The sequence below is a fragment of the Protomyctophum parallelum genome (genome assembly GCF_964188405.1).
Source record: "Protomyctophum parallelum genome assembly, chromosome: 13".
Classification (NCBI taxonomy): Eukaryota; Metazoa; Chordata; class Actinopteri; order Myctophiformes; family Myctophidae; genus Protomyctophum; species Protomyctophum parallelum.
This window is the reverse complement of record NC_139708.1, coordinates 16,125,343-16,148,767: the sequence shown is the minus strand read 5'-3', so window position 1 is coordinate 16,148,767 and position 23,425 is coordinate 16,125,343. Positions and strand designations below refer to the sequence as shown.

Here is a 23,425-nt window from a genome sequence, read left to right as displayed (position 1 = left end):
CACCCACACACGCACGCACACACATGCACACAAAAAAAAAACCTGAAAATCAGTTAGTGGTTGAAAAACCTCTTTCAGTTTCTTGCTGTAGATAAATTAACCACTGCTCTCAAAAGAAAGGCCTTTTAGAAAATATGTGGAAAATAAGTGTGACCTTGACGATTCAGTATAGCCTAAGATGTGACCGACTGACCGGTGATCTTTGTGTGTGTACCAGCTTTGTAACACATTGTTAAGTATTAATTAACCATATGCCTTATATTATAGATATAATACATTTTGATGCAGTTGTGTATGTATTATTTATCATCATCATCATCATCATCATCATTTGTTTAGGCTATATACTTACTTATTTTTGGTAACTTCGTGTGAAGATTATTGACAGGGGAGAAGGACATGGGATAGGAAGAGAATGCATGGGGATACATTTGTACATGTCTTGGTATGCTAAGAAAACGCCTCAAAAGTAAACTACAAGACAGAAATAAAGAAATCAATTAAAACACTTTTACTTCATTTACTGATGGTAGGTTTGTTGTGTGCATGTTCTTCAGTAACACTCTGCTTCTGTGGTTCATGTTTCTTGCTAGTCTAGTCCACTCTAGTCTAGACTAGAGTAGACTAGTGCTCTAGTCTAGTCTAGACTAGAGACTAGAGACTAGAGACTAGAGCACTTCAATGGTGGGTATAGGCTATATTGCAGGAGAGGACAGGTGAAGGGATTTATACTAGTGAGTGACTAGCATTCTCCTCTTACCAATAGGCCACTCTTACTGCACAAAGTTGCACCAACATGGAAGTTCAAGTAAAATATTGACTGCAACTTCTGAATATTAGTATTGGACAGTCATACAGCAATCAAGCATAATATATCGATATATTTGATAAAGCTGTACACGGTCAAAATAATACACCACATGTGTGAGTCAAGAAGCTTTTATTCATAGAGAACTGGTTAGGTGGAAAAAGTCCTTGTCGCACAAAACAAGGTTTGTTATATTAATTATGAGCCAATAACATGTATCCTCCCTGTAGTATCTTCTCTCTTTGCAGGGTCCTTCTCTTGCTTCTATACTCTATACGGGACACAGAGGGAGCACTCTCCTTAATCACATTCCCTGGCCCATTGATTACACTAATGGTGTCATATGCTACACAGGAGTGGCCTTGTTCCTACCCCATACTCCATCAAGGGCAGGCTCAAAGGCCTCTAGGGAGACAGCAGGACGTACATTCACTTCCATCTTGCAATGAGTATTGTGTGCTTGTCATTGTTCTGGGTTAGAAGATGTATTGGCGGTCTGTGTTGGTTCATCAATAAGGAGCATAATTATGACCCAGTCAGCATAACGCTGATATTAGAAAATTAACTTTTTTATTCAGGCATGTATGTGACTGTGTAGCAGTAACCGTGGATTGATTGATTGATTGATTCGAGCAGACCAGAGGCTTTATGTCTTTTTTTATGTCTTGTTCAAGGGAAAGGTTCCCCTCCGTCTAGCAAGTATATGCAATACAGTAAATCTGGGTTCAAATTCACATGGTTGCATAATCAACATGAATAGTTCTGCTTTGTAGATTGTGATAAAAAATGTTTATCACAATGTTTATCACAATGTTTTATTTAAATGTCATGTAGGCTACTTATTGTACTTTACTTTTAGGCTATAGGCCTATAACAATTAGCATGACATTTTGCATTTCGGCATGTGGAATGAGCTGTCGTTAAACAGCCATTTTACCCTGAAATTTGCTTCAGGTCTTTCGGGAAATTGTTCTGTAGAGATATGAACATTTCCTGTAATGAGCTGTGACACCGTTCTTCTCAAGACATGTTTATAGTATGTGCAGCACTCACTGTAGCTATATAGACAACACTGTCTAGTGTCTACAGTCAGACTACAATGTCCAGCTTCAATCCAACACAGCCTAGATACAAATACATTGTAGTCATTTTTAAAATGTGCTGATAACGTTAATATTATTAAACATGCATATTGAAAAAACACAATAACAATACGGTTTTTTATCATGATTTAAAGATAAATGAAATGTTAGTGACTATAGCTTTATTCAAGGAGTATTAGAAGAGGCACCCATATCCCACATAATAATATTGTACAACTCAGAACCTAGGTAGAATGTTCTTGAAGTGGAAATGTCTTTGTTATCCCTCCTTTCCTGAATACAAAACAAACTTTTGTTTTGTTTGTTAGTTTTTTGTTGCCAGCAAAAATAATGGTATCCACAGAGAGTAGCTTTCAGTGAGTAGGACCATGAGCTATGAATTCATGAATGCTGTGGTACTTCAACAAAGGAGGAATCGATCAAATCAAACCTCATTCCCTGACATAAATTCAAATAACAGATACCTGTGGCATAATTTGAATTTCAATCATCATCATCATCATTATCAATCATCATTTCAACCTTTAATATGTCACAAACTTTACATCTTGACACTTTGCACAAATAGCCTGAGTGAGGCAAGCCCACAGTGGCAGTAAAAAGCTTCATAATCTAATCTCAAACCCTCTTCAACTAAGGAAATACATTATAACCTCATCCAGACATTTCATTTATTTTACATGAGTTGACCAAAACACAACAAACCTTTCTGTCAACCCTTTACCATTATTGCCAATACCATACTCTCTGATGTATATTGTACATAGCAATTATACATCAAATTATCAATAGCAAATGCTACTTTTTCCCTTTTAATTTCTGGCACTCTGTTTCGGAAAACAAACAATAAAATGTAATGAAAAAACTTGATCTGCAACATCTAGATCTGGGATAATTGTATTGAATGAGAATATTCACTTTATAACAAAAAAGCTTAGAAATATGGTCAGGAACATCCTGCAGCGTGATAAACTACTGTCTTTTTCTTCAAAATGTTACACTAGAAGCAAAAAACAGTCCTCCCTGTCAGTGTTGGCTGAATGAAAAAAGGAAACAGAAAATAAATGAGTCATAATAGATTGTGATCATGTCCAGAAAGTCAGCTTTTAGTTAACATTTTGTCCTCGTAATCAAAATCAAATCAATGATCTCTCTCTCTCTCTCTCTCTCTCTCTCTCTCTCTCTCTCTCTCTCTACTCTCTCTCTCTCTCTCTCTCTCTCTCTCTCTGTTTCCCTTTCTTCTTCATCCCTCTCAGTAGCGTCCTTCATCTCATCCCAGAAGTGGAGCAGTCTACTTGGTTACGTGGTCTGTCTCCACCAGGACCAGCTTGGAGTCCTCAGCCACCTCCAGCAAGACCTCCATCTCTGGGCTGTCTACCCTCACCAGCTCCCCTTCCGCCACCTCCACGTGCAGGCCAACATGCCCATCCTCCTCTGCCCCAGGCAGGCCCTCAATCTCGGCCACCTCCAGGGCCTCCACTGTGTTCTGCAGCACCACCACCTCCTCCCCATCTCTGATCTTCTTCACGTGAAAGGTGAAGGGCGGCACCCGGTACACGGCCGTCTTTGAGCGAGCGTGGACGGTGTGGTCAGGGGTCAGGGACTTCTTTATGTTCTCTGTGGAGGTCTTCACTTTCTCCTTGCGCTCCTGGTTGGGAGTCATGCGGGTGCTCAGCTTTCCCATCTGCGACTCTAAGCTGTGCTTGGTCTTCTCCAGGTTTTCACGGGTCCTCAGTCTTGTCTTCTCCATTTTGTCACGAGTTTTCTGCTTGGTCTTTTCAATTTTCTCCCGGGTCTTTAGCCGGTTCTTCTCCATTTTCTCTTTGGAGAAGGCCTTCTTTATGTTGTCCACGCGTTCCTTACTGCTGCGTTTGATGCGCTGGGCCCGAGACTCCTCGACGATCTCTTCGATCTCCACCTCCTCATCTGAGTTGACGGCCCCCTCGCATCCCTCCTCGGGTATCTGCTGCAGGCCCTCGACTATCACACCTTCAGCAACTGAAGGTTCCTCGGACTTGGCCTTGGATTCCTTTGGTGGTTCTTCCTGTAGTGACACAAGAAAGATACAACATGCAACATTAGTGAAATGCATCATTACCAGCTCAGTGGCCTTGTGGTTTGAGTGTCCGCCCTCAGACTGGGAGGTCAGGGTTCGATCCCCGGCCCAGGTCATACCAAAGACTCTGAAAAATGGGACCCAGTGCCCTGCTTGGCACTCAGCATCAAGAGCTGGATTGGGGGTAAGTCCCTGTGACATACTAACGTCATTCATGTCCAGGGGGTCAAGCTGCCTCACGCTACAGAAACAGCCTCATGGCTCAGCAAGGCTTACTTACTTATTAGTGAAAAAGGCTATGGAGGGCATGCAACAACACAAAACTGTCCACCGAATCCTGCAGCAGTCAGTGGAAGGAGGCTACTAATATGTTGTTCCAAAGAGTTTTAAACAGAAATTGAATTTAAATAATAGTCAAGACATTAAATGTAATTTTCCTGATGTGTCCATGGAACACAATCAACTAAATGAATTGGATATCTTTATAACTTTCTAGTTGTTTTTAATTGTATTGAGTCATATTATACTTTTGTGATCCACTCACAGGCTCTGATAACTGTGATTTATATCATTTCTGAGAAATTGAAATGAATAATGCTCTTCAGGATGGAGATGAAATTGGAAATATGAATGCATGATCCATTATTCAGCATTAGACAGTTTTTTATTGTTGCGCCCCATCTAGTGGTGTATTTGTTGAAATGCTGCTTGAAGGTATCAAAGTCATCTGCCATCTTAAAGAAAGAACTGAGGTCAGTGTGGTTGGCACAGCTCCCTACAGATCTTAAATCTTTGTTGCTTCAAGGAAACACATTAATGATAAAGTCATACCGAAACCTCGGCATGCACGCAATGGCATGTCTAGACACAAATGCATTTCCTGTCATAATGGTGAAAAGCAAACCTTTTAAGACCCTAACAGGAGCCCTCATACAAGGTTTATTTGACTATGTATGCACCTCATGGTACCACAGCACCTCAAAGGCCCTTAAAACAAGGCTTCAGACATCCCAAAACAAACTGGTCAGACTACTACTTGGCCTTACTTCCAGAACCCACCTCACCCCTGCCCATTTTGATAGTCTAGAATAGATTAGGGTTGACGACAGCGTAGAGCAACATGCAATGGGCCCACGTTATGTCATGTCAAAATACTTCCTTATAAAATATAATGTCAACAAAGTCCACAATCACAACACCAGAGGGAGTTCGACAAACCACGTACAACCCAGATTTGGCTCAAACAACGGGTTAAATTCATTTCGCTCCTATGCCACTAAAATGTGGAACGCCCTACCAACAGTCATTAAGAAATGTGAATCCCTAGACTCCTTCAAAACCGCTCTCAAAGAGTACTTACGGGCGGCTGCAATTCAACTGTCTGTTAAAAAAGTTAAAGTCCCCCCGCCTTTATTTTTCCATACTGTACATGTATTTTATTTTTTTTTACTTTCTGATGATTTAAATTTCGTGTATATTTGTACATGTACAATGTTCTGATGAATTGAAAATGGAGGACCCTGATGTAAACAAATCTTAGTGCTTTTTTCTGGTTATATCCTCGTAGCAGTTTCTTTTTTACCTGTACTTTTGTTTGAACTGTACCCATTCTACTAACTGAATACAATACATTTTCAATCAATCAATCAATCATCAATCACCAAGAGCTGGTTTGGGATGAGACATTTTCCAAGAAGGAAAAGTATTTTCCATTGTGCAGTGTATTTAAACATTTGTCCATATCTACCGGCTATAATCGATCAAAAGAAACATCTGGACTGAAAAAACATATTTCTGCTTGTAATTCAGACAGGAAACGAGGGGAGACAGGGAGTGACACACAGCCACGTTCGTCAGGAACGGACTCGAACCCGCAACGCGCATTAGGAGCCTAGGTGCCCGGCCGGACCGCTAGGTTGGCCCGGGCCTGCTTGCACTTCTAAAACATTTTGTGGCTATTGCAACATACACAAGTCAGCTTCACTTTAGACATGTTCCACTTGTCAGGTATTAATACATTGACCTAAACATTACAACACGTTCACAGCTTATTAACATATTTTAAACACACTACAGAAGTCTAGGGCATTATTACCTTGTGAGCCAACTAGCCAAGGATAATATCGACTTCACTGTGTGTGAACTGTGCAGCCAGTGAGCGCCTGTGAAAACAGGCCTTTTTTCAGTCTTATACTCCCCCCTAGTGGTAAAAAGACAACATATCCTGGCTGTTTCTGAACTGCATTCATGTAATACAAAAAGATAAAAATAGATCTTTTTCTGTATAATAATTTTACTTGTGGGTTCAATAATCAGATGAAGAAAACTTAAAACCACCAGTTCTTGCTCAACCATTAACTGCTGTTCTTCTGACATTCATTCAGCAGCTAGTTCAATAACTAGGCCTACATTCAAACAAACTTAGAAGCATGCTGTCTGTGTGCATGCCAGATAGTCGCAGAGGGACTAAGAAATATCTATTATAAGAATGAATGTCATCCCTCCCAATGCACTGCCCTGACCCCCGACAACATGCCTCTGACTCATGGCGAGATCTGTCTTTAAAGTTATGGATGACTTTATTATCATCACTTCCCCACCCTGCCGGCTGCCGCACCTCTCTGCTCCTACTTAGACTCCTGACTGATGGTCACATAAGAGAAGCTCTTTATGTGCATCTGCTAGTATAGTACAGTACAGTATGTCCTGGTCCCGTATGCTACCCACATGTGCGTTTCCTGTTCATATATTCAGCCTGTTGCTAAATTGAACTAGTTTCACCTCACAATACCTACCTATTCTTTCCTGCATTTAGTTCCTGCTTAAAACCGTTACAGAACAATCATGATTCACTGAACCCAGTGGGAAGAATTTCATTTTTGTTTGGAGTAAGTTGTGGAGGCTGTGGCAAACCATTCGTTACCTGCCCCTGACAGAATGAACATGGCAGTTATGCACCCAGAGGTTACCGACCAACGCCACACAGCGGTTTCACACCAATGAGTTGTCCTTGATTGGCACAGGCTCAGTCAGCTTCATCAGGACATGGTAGAGGGAGCCTGGCCATGAGTTCTAAGCCTGAGGCTTTCCACCTCAGGCCAATACGTCCAATTTACAATTTGGGCAGTGAACTTTCCTGCCTGGTACAGTACGCTCACTTGTTCCCCCAGCTGTCCTGTTCCTGTATTCAGGCTGAAATTAATCTTCTTTTACACCACAATGTGTGTCTACTCTTATGTGCTCTTGGGTCCTAAACCGTGGCTATATGTAGCTTAGCAATCTCTGAGCTTCCCCTTGTAAAATGTACAACATCAAGGGCCCCTGGCAACAAGGTGTAAGAAGAACACATGGAAAGCACTATAAGCTCTGCAGAGATATATCTGTGTTCTTCTTTCATCTCAGCAGCACCAGTGACTGCGTGTGTGTGTGTGTGTGTGTGTGTGTGTGTGTGTGTGTGTGTGTGTGTGTGTGTGTGTGTGTGTGTGTGTGTGTGTGTGTGTGTGTGTGTACGCCTGCGTGCGTGCGTGTGTATTCTGACTGAGAGGATGATGGGGATGGCATTATGTGTTAGGAAGTGGAAGATTTAGCAGAAAGGTTATCTATTTTTCCAGACCAGTGTGAATCTTACCTTTTTCTTCCATTTTCACTGGCCTGCAACAGATTAATTCAGGCTAGCTGACATGAGAGATCTATTAATCTTCTCTGCCATTATAGATTAAACACTGTGGGCATTGCCGTTCTTGTAACAGTGACATTATCTAAACCCTTACTAACATTATCATTAAACAACAATTATAAGCCAATAACAATTATCTTGTTAGAAGGAAAAGACGCAGATATAAATGATAAATGGTGCATTTATACAGTAGGTTAGGGGTTGAGTAGACTGGAACTCACCTGTGCTTTTTATGGCATAGGCAGCTCCCGGCAGGATCCGCCGGGAGAAAAATTGATTTAACGTCTGGGTTTCCGAGGCCTTTATGTCTTTGTCCAAAAAGACAGATACCTGTCAGATCATCACTCAAATGTTCACAGTGTAGAGTTCTCTTTATCTTGATCTGTTAAAATATTGCCATATGAGTCTATTATAAAATTGACATTGCTGCCTTATTATCTGGTGCTGGTGTATGGGGTGGGGCACTGGGGCTCCCAGTTCAACCTGCCCGTGTTAGGGTTTATTTTGGGCTTGCCTGTCCCCCTCTCTGGATTCCATTTATCATTCTCTGGCTACTGGCCACTACAGCACTCAGCCAACCCTTACCCCACCCCTCCCCTCTGCAAAGCAACAGATGAACACAGGGCACTGTCGCTGTGGCAACCATCCACCTCTCGTGTCCTTGTGTTGTGAAGTTTACATTGACGGCTATCACCTGTTTAGTGTTACATTGATTAAAGCTGGACGATATATGCACTTGCACAGTGTCACTCCCCTGCTCTGATGTTACACATTCTGAGCAAGCCAAAGCAAATCTGAAATGCTGATGCTAGGAATGTTTCTGCATGGGTGGATTTCAATACAGAAATGTATTGTCCCAATTGGTTTAAGTTGCACAATGGCGCTATAGGAAACAACACACTGAATTGCTAGTTTTGTATTCAAATACACTACAGTTACAGTAAACAAATATACTATAATTATACTACGAATCTATCTACACACAGTGTGCACGGCACGCACGCACACACACACACACACACACACACACACACACACACACACACACACACACACACACACACACACACACACACACACACACAGTTATTTTGGACCTCTATTTGCAGTTATGAGGCCTGAACAGGAAGCTGCTACAGCCAGTGGAAACATGGCAGTGCAGGGCATGCTGGGAAGTGGGAACAGTTGAAGTCATATAACAGGACATGTTCAGGACATGCACTAAATCACTGTGCCAGTTACACAGTCTACTAAGATATCTAGTTCAGTGGTTCTCGACATTTTCAGGCGGTGACCCCCCAAAAAATCATATTTGAACTGGGGACCCACAAATTGATCATATTTTAACTGGGGACCCCCCACCCTAATAAGCATTTGGAATTGTACGAGTTGATGGTCACTATTTTGGGTCCCGGCCAAACGTCTAATCTCTCTTTTGGGTCTCGACCTGAAAGGTTTGGAACCACTGGCCTATATTGCAGATATCAGCCAGCCTTTCAAGGATCACATTGTCTAATTACAATCACAGAGAACAGGAATGATTTAGCATTTCTATTTTCTATGGCTTGACATGTGAACAAATTAGTGACAGAACAGAGTGACAGAATGAGAAAGTCCATTAGCGTCCCTGTGTTACCTTCCACATCTCCTTCCACTCACCAGCAATGGAAAAGTGTGCGTTGCGCTCCGTGCAATCGAGTATTCTGCCTGGTGCCAGAGTAATAGTAGTATGTGTGTATGTGTGACTGTGTCCCTCTCAACGAGAGAGACTTCTGTTGGTAATGTGTCTTTCTTTCCTTGGAGAACGATGAATCATACCTCATGGAAATGTTGGCAGAGTCAAAGATGTTTTGAGTGTGTGTGTGTGTGTGTGTGTGTGTGTGTGTGTGTGTGTGTGTGTGTGTGTGTGTGTGTGTGTGTGTGTGTGTGTGACGTGTGACGTGTGTGTGTGTGTGTGTGTGTGTGTGTGTGTGTGTGTGTGTGTGTGTGTGTGTGTGTGTGTGTGTGTGTGTGTGTGTGTGTGTGTGTGTGTGTCGTGCGTAGACAGGCCAACGCTGTCCCTAGGCTCATGAGCTTGTCTCTGTGAGAAAGAGACTAAACATATATCAGGCTCAAGAGAGAGAGGTGAGATAGAGACGGATCGACATTTAATAGGCTACTACTGTATAAAGAGATCAAAATGGACAACACTAAAGCATGACAAGACTGCAATAGATGTTATCATCTCCAGCATGGCCTGTGCATTGGAACACCCTCACTCCATAAAACCACAGCATGCGTTTTGGCGTCTCTAAAGCCTAATACATCTTGTATACAGTACACTGTATAAATCATCCTCAGCTGAAAATCGTTTAATTTCAGCAAGCAAAGCACTGCCATATAACAACAACGTATAAATCTGGCTTAATTCCTGTCAGAGGCAGCTAGAGCATTCTCTGCAGGACACACAACAAGGATCACTTAACGACAGGGCTGTTGCCATGAACAACAGAGCCGACAGTGCGTGGCCCTGACAAGCGCTATAAAGAGACCACTGCAGTCACTCTGACTAAACCCACTGGCATCTTTCCCTCTTTCTTTCTCCGTCCCGCTGTCTCCATCTATCTTTCCCTCCCTCAGCAGGACTGAGACGCCATTTACTGATATGATCATAACATTATTAGTATTACTGTCCAATGTTATCAGGGTTCGCCATTAACAATATCAATAAAATAATCACATTGTTCTTGTAAAAAGACCTGTAAAAAGAAAATAATAAATATAAATAATAATATAAATAATAATATAAATAATAATAATATAAATAATAATAATAATAATAATAATAATAATAATAATAATAATAATAATAATAATAATAATAATAATAAGGTCCCCACTACTTTGGGGAATTTTTGTCACAATATATTTGCACACGTGAAATCTGTCCTCTGCATTAACCCATCCTAGTATCTATTAGGAGACATGGGTAACATTAATATAATATGGAGAGCAATTAGGGGTTAAATGTCTTTCTCAGGGACATTTCGACACATACACCAAGGATGGGGCGAACAGTGACCTTCTGTTTCTCAGAACCCAATCAGGTATGGCCACTCAGGTCCATTTAGGTAATATTTTCTAAAAAAAGAAACACTGAGGTGAGGTGTGCATGACTTGTGTGTCGGTATTTCTTGGTTGTTACATTATTTCAGTGACCCATGAATTAGTTTTGCCACATCAATTCTGTACCCATGCAACTCATTACCCGGAAAGCTTCATCATGACAGTGGTATAGCAGCAATAGACAAGGGCTAGCAGGTTAACTTGGCATCCAATTTGTTATACAAGTCGTATAACATCTATGACGACCATCCGGAACCAAGGCATTGAACACCCAACATGTGTTCAACCATGCAGCCGTTACTCACTTGCTCATTCACACAACCACATATGTAGCATCCACACCCACAAACACACACACACACACACACACACACACACACACACACACACACACACACACACACACACACACACACACACACACACTCTGGCTCACACGCACTATTAAGATAGACACCATTCCTTTAAAGGCAGTGTGATGAAAGGTAGGTGTGGTGGTGTATCACAGAGGCAGCTGTCTGGTTCTGTCCCACTTTGTGAAGCTGTGCAGCACATTTAACTAGGAGACAGTGATATCACCCATGTGACCTTCTAGAAGGAGCTAGAGGGGAGGGGTGGCTCAAAACAGACCGACGGTGGAGGTTTGTGTTTATAACACATCAAATGTTTTGGTTCCGCATCAGTTCTTAAACGGTTCTTTGAGGTTGTTGAGGCGCAATATAACAATGCTGTATGGTTCTTTAGAGCAGTGGTTCCCAAACCTTTTCATGGCATGGACCCCGAAATTGACACTAATTATCCCGCGGACCCCCATTTGAAAAGATATGCCAGGGACCCCCATAAGAGAAGATTTATACGGCCCTCGCAGAGTTTAATATCAAGGACCCCCAGTATGACACGCATTAGTCTATGGACCCCCATTTAATGACATTTCTATCTCTGGGACCCCTTTAACTCTGAGAGAGTGTACAAATGGAACCAAATAGGGTCCATTTGTATACTATACTCCAAACTATCATTTAGCTGGGGACCGCCTGGAACTCCCTCAAGGACCCCTGGGGGTCCCCGGACCCCACTTTGGGAACCACTGCTTTAGAGGATCTCAACTGGTACAGCTTAGAAGAATAGGCATGCACCTCTAATGGTTCTAGCACCATTTGACAAAGATGCTACATAAAATAGGTGCTATATAGCTCCCAAAACAAGTTCCCCTATAAGATTATGAGCCAAAGAATTAAGAACCGCTTTTTGTGCTATTTAACATCACGCTTGTTAATGTCCAATTAAGTCATGCCAATGCCAATGAAGCACAACACTTTGGTCCTTAAGAGTCAAATAAAGTTGCATGTTTTATCAGTTGGTTATCCTGGTAAAATTGTGGTTGTTTGGCATTGTGTTTATGGCAGCGTAATATAAGCTGAGTCAGCCCTTATGTTCTACTAATTGGAGATTACTAAACCAGGCATTTAGGGAGCTGTTAGTACGACTGAAGATGTAATGCAGGAGAGGAGTATACAGTAACTATTCTGTTTTGTGGAAAACACAATGCTCTCTTGTCCCCCAACAGTCAAGCTCTGCAGTATTAATGTGTCTCCTTACAGGCAGATGTATTCAAAGAGAGAACATTTTGTTTCCATTAAGACCCATGGTGATGTCACTACACAGCCTGAGTATGTGCCACAGGAAGCGAGTTCCTTAGCTTTTCTGTCACAGTAATGTCTGACTTCATGTACAGAAGTCAGACTGGGAAAGCCCTTTTCCATGCTTCAGCCCTGCCTCCCACAACTATGACTCAAAACCAAGTGGAATCTCAGGGTTTGACCATTTACTTTTCCAGTTGTGTTTGAATGAACTGGCAGCGACCACCGCTAGCTAGGGTAAATTATATAACAAAGCTGTGCGTGCCTGTAATGGTGCATTATAGTAACAGATTAAGTAACGTTGCTGTAAAGTTTAGAACAACACAGGGTTATATTTACTATGAATACTATAAACCTGCATTTCCGTGTGTCACGTCACACCTCCTGACCTGTTCTGACATTCCATACAGTATGTTGATCCCTCCCCACGCGTCCTTCCTCTTCGATGTCTCCCTTTTGAATGATACCTGTCCATTCAAACTCTAGACGGGCCCGCCTTAAAGTTATTAGTGCAGCCGCACCAGCAGCTGACAAAAACTAGAGTTCTCAACAGGCCCGAAACTTAAGGCCCGGCCCTATACCTGGGCCCTCATCAAACCCTGTACACTCAAGACACTGCCCCGCTGCCACCCTTATATCTTTATATATAGAGCTGGCCTGTTCTGACATTCCTTATGTTGATCTGACCTCATCAAACCCTGTACACTCACTACAGGGTTTGATGAGGTATATATACAGTATATGGCCAGTACAGAATTCATTCCATATGTTGATCTGAGCCCCCATGCCAAAGCACCAGCGCTCGCCCAGCAGTCTGCCGTCAATGAGGCGGATGCGGGGCGATGTCGCGTCTTACTCAGGGCGTCTTACTGGTTATAGTTAATTAAGACTAAGACATAACTGATGAATAATTCAAAACTACATCAACAGCTATCAGTGCAGTCTTTCTATCTGGTTTCTTGCATTTAATGTTGAATTAGGAGCTTATACTTTCTTGGACTGCACTTTTACACCGGACAGTTTTTATCCTACATGATCCAACATATATCCTAACTACATAAGGAAACCTCTGTCCGTCAGTCCCACTCTCGCAGGTTCTTCTCAGTGGGTTGAGCAATTAATCTGAACTTGCACATGGGTATTGGCATTACGCTAAGTCTAAGACACTTTTTCAATATTTAAGGTCCGACTTCGGGCTATGGGATCTGCTGTCACGTTTACAGCCAGGGCCGGTCCTGAGCAATCTGGCGCCCCAAGCAGGATTCAAGCACGATTTTACAACCCATTTTCACCCCTGTGTCACTGTCAATAATGTGATCCTGGGCTCTACACACGCTCTGCCAACCTGGGGAGAGCAACGGACTTGAACTCATGCCAGGACCTTCTAGCTGTAAGGCACTACCGACTGTGCCACCGTGCCCCCATATTATTATAAATGATTAGTATTGTAATTACTAAATTCTTACTAGACCTACAGTATAAGAAAAATGATAAGCAATCAGCACCAGAGCAATCTTCATCTAGTTAGAACATGATTAACAGCCTGCTATAGCCGTTAATATAGCATCAGATAATAGCATATCAGACTATAAGATTACGTATAGAGCTATAATGCAGTGATTCATGACCTGTCATTCTTGCTCAATAATGCTTGGCGATGTGGGAAGGAAGCCATATTGCATGGCTTTGTTCACGCTTGCACTATTGTTTGAGAGATCCTGAACAATGGGACTGGTCAGCGATTATTGATGGCATAGATGCAGACAGTGGTGGAAGAAGTACTCAGTTTTTACCAACTTGTACAGCAAGCAGTGGTGGAAAAAGTACTCACATATTTTACTTATAAGTAAAAGTATCAATACTGCAATGTACAAATGCTCTGATACGTATAAGTATAAAAGTCCAGAAATTCAAACTTTATTTGAGTAAAAGTATCGCTATCAAAAATCTAAAAGTACCAAAAGTGAAAGTACTCATTATGCATAATGTCCCCATTTCACATGGTTACAAATGTATACAAATATTTTGAAAATAGCAGATCTACAAGCTCACAATCTTGATATACATTAATAAATACTAACCAAAACAGACAAATCATCCTCCTATACATATTTAGTATGTTACCACTTACCAGTACCAACACACACACACACACACACACACACACACACACACACACACACACACACACACACACACACACACACACACACTCTCTCTCTCTCTCAATTAATTGGTGCCGAGTATGTGGCTAAATTTAGACTCACTCAACGAAAGCGGACACTGCAGCGCTTCATTCCATTGCTGCTGCTGTAGTTATATCGGACTACCCCAGCAGTTTTCATTTAATATGTAGTCACACGATTTGGCAAACTTGCTACTTTGGCTGTCATTTCTGAGTTGAGTGCCTACGAGTCTTGGAGTAAGAGTGTATACATGTGTTTCCCACAGAGCTGGGAGGTGCTAGTGTATGAAGAGACGTCCCAGCTTAGCTAAAAAGCTGGATGAGAACCTCAACAGGTGACCTGATATCTACCTCAGCGAGTAAATCCGTAGGAAAGACATATTTGTCGGGTAGAAACCTTGTATGTCCAAAACCGTTCCTTTTTCTTTCATTTATGTGTGTGTGTGTGTGTGTGTGTGTGTGTGTGTGTGTGTGTGTGTGTGTGTGTGTGTGTGTGTGTGTGTGTGTGTGTGTGTGTGTGCGTGCGTGTGCGTGTGCGTGTGCGTGCGTGCAGAGATTAAAATAGGGTGCATTTTGCATCCCAAAACGCAGTTAGGGACGCAATAAAACGATGACCTCTCCTTCCCTATTTATTTTGCTAGCTTTAGTTATAATAATCATTTCTTCTTCTGTTTTCTACATGAATATAACCACATTATAACCATATAAAGTTAAATGGCAAAAAATGGTGTGTGTGTGTGTGTGTGTGTGTGTGTGTGTGTGTGTGTGTGTGTGTGTGTGTGTGTGTGTGTGTGTGTGTGTGTGTGTGTGTGTGTGTGTGTGTGTGTGTGTGTGTGTGTGTGTGCCCCCACCCTTGTTAGTGGTGGTACTGGTAACATACTAAATATGTAGGAGGATGATTTGTCTGTTTTGGTTAGTTATTAATTAATGTATATAAAAAACAAACAGACAAACAGTGTTTGAGGTCCCAAACCTTTGGCCTTAACCAATAGGAATGGCAAGGGATCGGATTTCTGCCACACACATACAGCATCCTAATGACAGTGACAGCGAAAAGGTGAGAATGACATGACATTACCTACAACCAACTCAAATCACATATTCAGTGGAGTTCGGGTCAGAAAATACAGAAAAGGAGGGGGCAAAATGTTGGTCCTTGGTTGGTGTTACAAACACAGGACTTCAGGACTTCTAGTTGAAGTTCTGAAGCTTCAACATGTAGCTTGAACCATTCTGCTTGTCAATCTACAAGCTCACAGATCGGCTATTGTCAGCAAATGATTTGGTGTAGATTGATAAAAATGAGGGGGCCAAGGACAGTCCTCTGGGTGTAGTCAGGGAATATTATCAGTATAATGTCAAATCCGGGAATACATTTCTTACCAAGATTTTCTTCACCAATGTGTTTGTAAAGGTGTCTACTAACATATCCCACATTGGTTTCTATTCCACCACCCTAGGGGAATTTTTGACATCTGCTGAAAGTTGGGGTACCATACAACCATTATAAGGCAAAATCTTCTAAATTTCATTATGCTTTAAGTAGCATGTGACATGTCAAACTAGGGGGTTTTCATGATTCTGAATCCATTCCAAGCATTGGTTTTGCACGAAAAACACTCCTTGGGCCATAGCTACTTGCCCAAATGTGCCCTAATGTGCCGACCTCATCACATTTGAATAACCAATGAATAATGCACAAAATGTGTGCCCATGCACATGAGCACCGTGCGCAATGGAACAATGCACACGTGCACTTGCTGGAGGGGGACAAAGTTTTACATGCACAAGCAGACACACGCCATCAAGCACTGGAACTTGGAGCTATGGCTGTACATAACTAACTGTAGGAGCTGACACGCAACAGTGAAATGTAGAGCCTGACAGACATCTTTCCACCACCCCAGAAGATGGAGATGGGTGGGGGCTGTGGCGGTATGGACGGAATATGAGAGGTGTGTGCGAATGAGAGGGATAAGCTAATTTATATGCTACTTTTTATATTTGATGCACTGGGAAAACACGAGGGGGCCTAGTATAGACCCCTGGGTATTTTAGGGTTCAAGTGCTTAAAGTGGCTGTAAGCTGGGTCATTGTGACTGCACTATGAAGTGCTAAGTGGTTTGGATGAGGCAAATGGCCCTTGAAAGTAGACTGCATAATAGTCTACTTTCTCCAATAGAGACGACCAAGTGATTATCACTTCCTGCCAAACGAAGTCAGACCCTCAGTCCAGACAGACAGCAGAGCCATATCACAGAGGGACACACATACATTACTGTACATTCACATCACACTGAATTATCAGAATGTCAAGATTTAAGAAATAGAGTGTAAAATGACATTTATACACACAGGCATCTTGGGCCACGAGACAAGTCAACATTAGTTATAAAGCCTGTGTATTGTCATGTAGTCACTGTTAATTAAACTAATCAGTTGATTATATGATTATAAATAATAATTGATTATTAAAATACAGAAAATAGCAAATCTACAATCTCACTTGTGAGCTCATGCTTTTGTATTTTTGCGTGACACCGCTGGACGACAAAGCATAAAATAGGGCTTACGTGTTTAATCAGATTAATCAATTTAGTCAATCATATATAAGAAATCCATTCAAATGTATTTGTTTTGATTTGTTAATATAGAATCGTTTTTTATTAACTGATGTGGCAATTATTGTATGATATCACTAGAATCGTCTGAGAAATAATAATTTCAGCTCAGGCGTTAGCAAGGAACATGGCAAGTACACTTGTGCTAGCATCTTTTATGTTCAATGGCAGACTGTCTCGCAAAAAGATGTTCATACTTCATGGGCACAAATCAAACTTTAGTTCATGAAAAGTTCAGACAGAGATATCTGTTAAGAATTACTTATATAAAAGGTTAATGGAAAATCCCCTATCATAACTAATAAGTATGCGTCACGATTATTTGAAAAAAGGGATTGATAGAAATCGATATGCAACCCTGATTTCTACACCTTCAGTGTTAGAAGAACACTTAAGGATTTGAGTATGTAGGAATGTAGGAAGTATTAGCAGAGAGTGAGATCTGGACAAGGAGTGAGCTCATGGGTCGCTGACCTGCAGTCTCCAGTGAGGTGCTGACAGACTTTTGCAATGTGAAGGCTCTCCAACCCCTTAGATAGCATTTCTGTTGGCTTAGATAGCATTTGACACAGACTTATAGCATGTTATGTAGACAGCACTATAATTGTATTGTATATAGTCATAGCACGCCATAGTACATATGTATAGCATAGTAGTGAATATGTATAGTTTATTATGTATAGTGTATGTATAGTTTCATCATATAGATATTCCACTGTTACCTTCTTAGCTTACGCATGTCTCATGATAAATGCTTTTATGTGATGTATTCCCATGCTTTTGTTCTTGCTTAAATGTAAGTCGCTCTGGATTAAGAGCGTCTGCTAAATGCCTAAATTGTAAATTGTAAATTGTATAGTGAATGTGAAGGCTCTCCAACTCATAGTGAATGTGAAGGCTCTCCAACTCATAGTGAATGTGAAGGCTCTCCAACTCATAGTGAATGTGAAGGCTCTCCAACTCATAGTGAATGTGAAGGCCCTCCAACTCAGAGTCAATGTGAAGGCTCTCCAACTCAGAGTCAATGTGAAGGCCCTCCAACTCAGAGTCAAGTTTTATTAGTATAACGTCGCATCGGGCAGAATCCTTGTATCTCCATATTTAATTTTGGTATGTTTTTTCATAAATTACTGCCCTAATTTATACTTAAAAGTAAAATGTAACATGTAAAATTAGCTATCGATTTTTTTTAATGTTTTGAAAAAGCCTTCATCTATAATGACACCCTGTTGTTGCTATAGGGGACAGTGTTCTGCCATTAATGGAGGTGTAATTATAAAGTAACACTGTCAAAGTGTTTTCCAGAAGCTAGCACGGAGGGATGTGGCTATTCTCAGTGTACAGAAAGATGGTAACATGAGAGAAACACCTAGTTGAATCCAATACTGCCTCCAATATATATACACTCACTCTCTCTCACACACACACACACACACACACACACACACACACACACACACACACACACACACACACACACACACACACACACACACACACACACACACACACACACACACACACACACACACACACACACACACACACAAATATGCTTCAAGCGTAAGAGCTTGCATGACACAAATAATACTATGATAATGTTTCTATAACAACTATCACTTGACCTGTCACTTGATACTCTCAGTGATTGAAAGCCAGTGGAGGGAGGTGACAAATGCACACACTTTCAACACGCACAGCACACACGCACAGCACACACACACACACACACACACACACACACACACACACACACACACACACACACACACACACACACACACACACACACACACACACACACACGTGAACTCAGGGCCCGTCTGATTTGCTATGCTGCCAATTTGTGTCATTTAAACCGGACACCCTACAGCCATTCTCTGACAATAAATATAGATGGACGAAAATGCAACACCTGCAATATGGAAGTCACACAGCTCTTACTGCTGGGAAGACACAAGAACAAACGCTGAGATATATGGTAGAAACAATTAATAATAACATAAACATACTGTAATAAGGTCGGAAATGCCTGTGTATGTGTAGAAGGAGTTTGATATGTTGTACTACATGAATGAATGAATGAAAAAAAGATGACCATAATATAACCACATTTTAACACACAAGGACTCGTCAACACACACACACACACACACACACACACACACACACACACACACACACACACGGTAAAAAACAGGACACACTGATGGATGTCACTGATGGCAATAGCTCAGGAGGTAGAGCGGCCGTATAGAAATGCGGACACTATTTACCATTTGAATGAAGTCCATTTATGTCACTGTCACACACCGCAGGGGGCACCTGCTTTACTGCAGTAATTTATTAAGGTGATTGAGTTTCTGTTAAATGCCAATAGTGTAACCTGCTGCCACAGTGGACATACCGGCTGGGGGATCTGAAAGTTAGACCGCACAAATCGTCTACCAAGCACTGTCCAAGACTAGTGCCCAACTCCACACGCATACATTCTAAGTAAAAGAACACCTTGACAAAACAAAAGATTTGCCAAACAAGATGTTAAATATATTCCAGTTATTTCTGTTTTCTTTTACTAATTACAGTGCCAGAGAGCACAGCTATACTATCTGTACTATAGTTCAGGGAGAGAAAAAACTATAATAAGTTGTTTTACTACTATCAAGATGAGTAACCCAGTTGGTGAGTTAACTGGAAGATTCGTCCTAACATCTATGTGGCTAGATAAAGAAATACAGATGAGATAGTATCATTGATGTCTTCATTTGTATTCTCTCTCGGTTTGTATTGTACTGGTAGTCTAGACTAGTCTAGGTCAGGATAAAGTAAAGCAGAGTTCCTGCCATATGCAGGCTGCAAGCTGTATCCCAGACATTACAGCATGGTCTGCTAAAAAAAGACTTTGGTCTCAAGTACAAGCTGGACTGGTAGATATAGACCTATCGGTGAGCCACACACGCAAACTTGCATTCATTCCGTTTACACATGATGGTGCAGAGTGCAGATGTATTTCTAGTTTTTTTACTAGGGATGTATATTCCAGGTATATAGATAAGATAATATTTAGATTGGCATTTCCAATGCATTTTGTATAGGCCTACTCAATATATGAATTAGTTCATCATTTATAATTATAAATTATTATGAATGTTGAGAAGATTGAGGAATTATCTCAGAATATTATTCTGCATGCAGCATGAAGGTTATAACTACTGTAGAGCGAGCGCATGCTATATGAGCAGTACTGATCCCACGAGCAGGTGGGGCAAAGTATACGATCTATACTAAGTATAGCTCTAGTTTACATCATGGTCAAACGTCCACAATAAAAGGGATATCTTAATTTGACATAGTACAAGGTCTGCCAAGTCTGTACCACCATGCCAGTGTTTATTATGGACCTCATCTTTTACAGTAAGTCACTCCCAGGGTTTCTGCTGCTCTTTATATAGTCTCCCTGGGTAACGAAAGTCTGCCTCACTCATGTCCTTGCCGATGATAGCGGTATGATAGTGGTATAGTTCTCTATCTGTTAGAGAATGATGATAGTCTATCATATGGGAATAATATGAAATGACAACTAGGGCTGGGAACCTTTAGGAAATTAATGATTCTGGTTCCTTAACGATTCTGATCCGATTCCTTAACGGTTCCCTTTAACGATTCCTATAGAGGGTTCCAAATGGACCCTTACAGAACTGTAACTCTGAGAGAGTACACTCTCAGAGTGAAATCAATGTTTGAGAACCACTGGTATAGTAATTGTATAGTAGACATCAAGTCCACATGCCAGCTCTGACAGTGTGATAAAAATAAAAACGTTCCAGAAACGGCTCCAAATACAATAGAACCGATTATGGTTCTTCAATCTTGGAACCGGGTCTGAAAAAGAACCGGTTCCAGGTCCCAACCCTAATGACGACGCAACACAAGGAGTTAATTCCCACATACCACAGCATCCAACTAGTGGACACTGGATGCTGCTGTAAACTACAGAGCCTGCTCCAAGACTTATTTATCACACAAATGCTTATGATCGGACTTTGGACTATAACAACACTACAGTGAGTCGTGACATCACTCATCCTTTGACTACATAGTTCAAATGGCGGAGGGAATACTCATGCCTAGATGTGAAGAGAGCTCACTCAGTCACCCTGGTGATGATGTCAAAAGGTTGCTGTGACGGTACAATAATAACTTTTCAGGTGCATTTCACGCATCCCTCTGACTTTCCTGTGCATCATGAAGAATGTATTGCACCGCAATGACCGCACCCCATGGTGGGACTCGAATTCTTGATCTAGCACGTGTTACCACATCATACAATAATATTAACAGTATGCTGAATTATTTTGATGAGGCTCAGACAATGAACACTGCCTGGATAAAGAGAGAAACTCACAGACATGAGCCAATCAGCAACCCCCCCTTCCCCATTTCACCTGGGAGATGAGGACTTTGAAATTGCGTCTCTTCAGCAGTTCGTGCTCATTGCTCTCCAGCTTCTTGATCTGGCCTGCCTGCTTCTCCAGGTTGCTGCGCACTGTCTTCACGTTGACGCTGACCTTGCGCACCTTTTCCAGCATCTTGTTGACGGTGGTGGCTGTGCCCGTGTGGCTCTTGGAGAGCTTCAACAGGTCCCCCTGGATGCATGACACCGACTTCTCCATGGCCTCCTGTCGGGTCTCCAGGCCCTGCTGAGTCTGCTGGATCTGGTCCACCACCCCGATGATCTTGTCCAGCAGGCCCAGGACCATGATCCCGTTCACCTGCGCCTCGCTCTTCTCCTCCTCCTCTGAGTCGGCGGGCAGCACCAGGTCCACCTCCTCGGCAGGGTCATCTTCTACGGCCGGTTCTGTGGCAGCGGCCACCAGGGCCACCTCTTCATCGTCGTCGGATACCTCTATCAAAGTGGGCTGCTGCTGCTGCTTAGGCTGCTTCACACCTGCATCCGCCATGGCTGTAGGCACACTGTAGGCACACAAACTCACGAGGATATAAATACACAGCTGAAAGACAACCAGCAGGAGCGTCCAAACGTCGGCCCCAGGTCCTCGTTTCTCTCCTAACCACACTTTCTCCCACAGTCCTCGTATCTCCCTCTTTCTAAACTACAGTAACTTTTTCCCCAGCTCTGTTTCTCACACACAGTCTGTCTGACTGTCTTGCCGCCTGCTCTGGGATGCTGGCCAGCCAACGGGAGCAGTGCCTCTCAAAGCTGAGGCATATGTGCCCTGACTGAAATGCCTCTGCACCCTGTGAAACCACCCAGTCAAACTTTTCCTTTCCTCCACCCGGCCCCCCACCCCTTGCCCCCTACTGCTGAGGCTCCACCCTGTCCCTGCCCACTGCAGAGGAGTGACTTTACTGAGACAACAGAGGGGGCAACAGAGGGGGGAGATGCTACACAAATACACTGTAAAAGGTTTTAGACCTCCTTCCAACTGAACTAATACATTATAGGCAAGTTGCATCTGAATGATCTAGTTGGCTCAATGTAAGTTATATGACAATCATATTCACTATATATGTGGTTGGTTCAACATGATTTTCTGTTGTAATATATACTTTTATTTTGTTAACCCAAAAATAGAAATACTTATTAAGTATATACCAAATCATCAATGCCAATTTAAAACAAAAGGTAGTTATTATGTAACTTTTTAAAATGCATGGAATTAGGTTTTCCCATTGTGTAAAGAAGGATAACAATTACAATGTATGTTATTTACAAAACAACAAAATAACAACATACAGCATAGTTATACATGATTGCAATATTGATTTCAACACATTTGGCCACTATAGGCTACTTAAAAGGCATTTGACAAATATGATGTAGGGCAGGCTGGTGCCATTATTGTACCTTTTGTAGGTAGATGTCTGTCCATATTTGTCCTTCTTTTTGCATGCATTTAAAAAAATCTACTGTTGAGTAAAAGTAACACCACATTAACACCACATTAAAAACCACGTCGCTCAGCTGCGACTTAATTGGGACAATAATTTACAGTTGAACTTGAAACGTATGGTAGTTCCATTCCACTACTCATATGGGTCTCCAGCAGATGGCACTGTTCAGTCATAACATTTAGCAGTTTTGCTTCTCTCTCTGCCTGTGCCTGTGTTGAATTTGGTCTAGAATAACGATACATTCATATTCTAAACTCTGTTGCTTTACGTCACCGGCTCGTGTTAATTCTGTGACTCACTAGTCAGTGTACCTGT

At 41.8% G+C, this 23,425-nt stretch overlaps 1 protein-coding gene across 1 annotated transcript; it reads right to left on the bottom strand.

Moving 5' to 3' along the window:
- Window positions 1-1,532: 1,532 nt before the first annotated feature.
- Window positions 1,533-22,461, bottom strand: cavin1a (caveolae associated protein 1a). Its single transcript, XM_083780385.1, has 2 exons — window positions 21,640-22,461; window positions 1,533-3,955 (listed from the first exon to the last, which is right to left on the bottom strand). The coding sequence occupies exons 1-2, from the start codon at window positions 22,153-22,155 to the stop codon at window positions 3,203-3,205; spliced, it is 1,269 nt and encodes a 422-aa protein (XP_083636511.1). The 5' UTR covers window positions 22,156-22,461; the 3' UTR covers window positions 1,533-3,202.
- Window positions 22,462-23,425: the final 964 nt, after the last annotated feature.

What these genes read in the sequence shown, in the direction of transcription:
- cavin1a (XM_083780385.1), bottom strand. Translation starts at nt 22,155, where the DNA reads ATGGCGGATGCAGGTGTGAAGCAGCCTAAGCAGCAGCAGCAGCCCACT. An exon ending in TCAAAGTCCTCATCTCCCAG is followed by an intron (nt 3,956 to 21,639) that starts GTGAAATGGGGA and finishes GTGTCACTACAG; the next exon opens with GAAGAACCACCAAAGGAATC.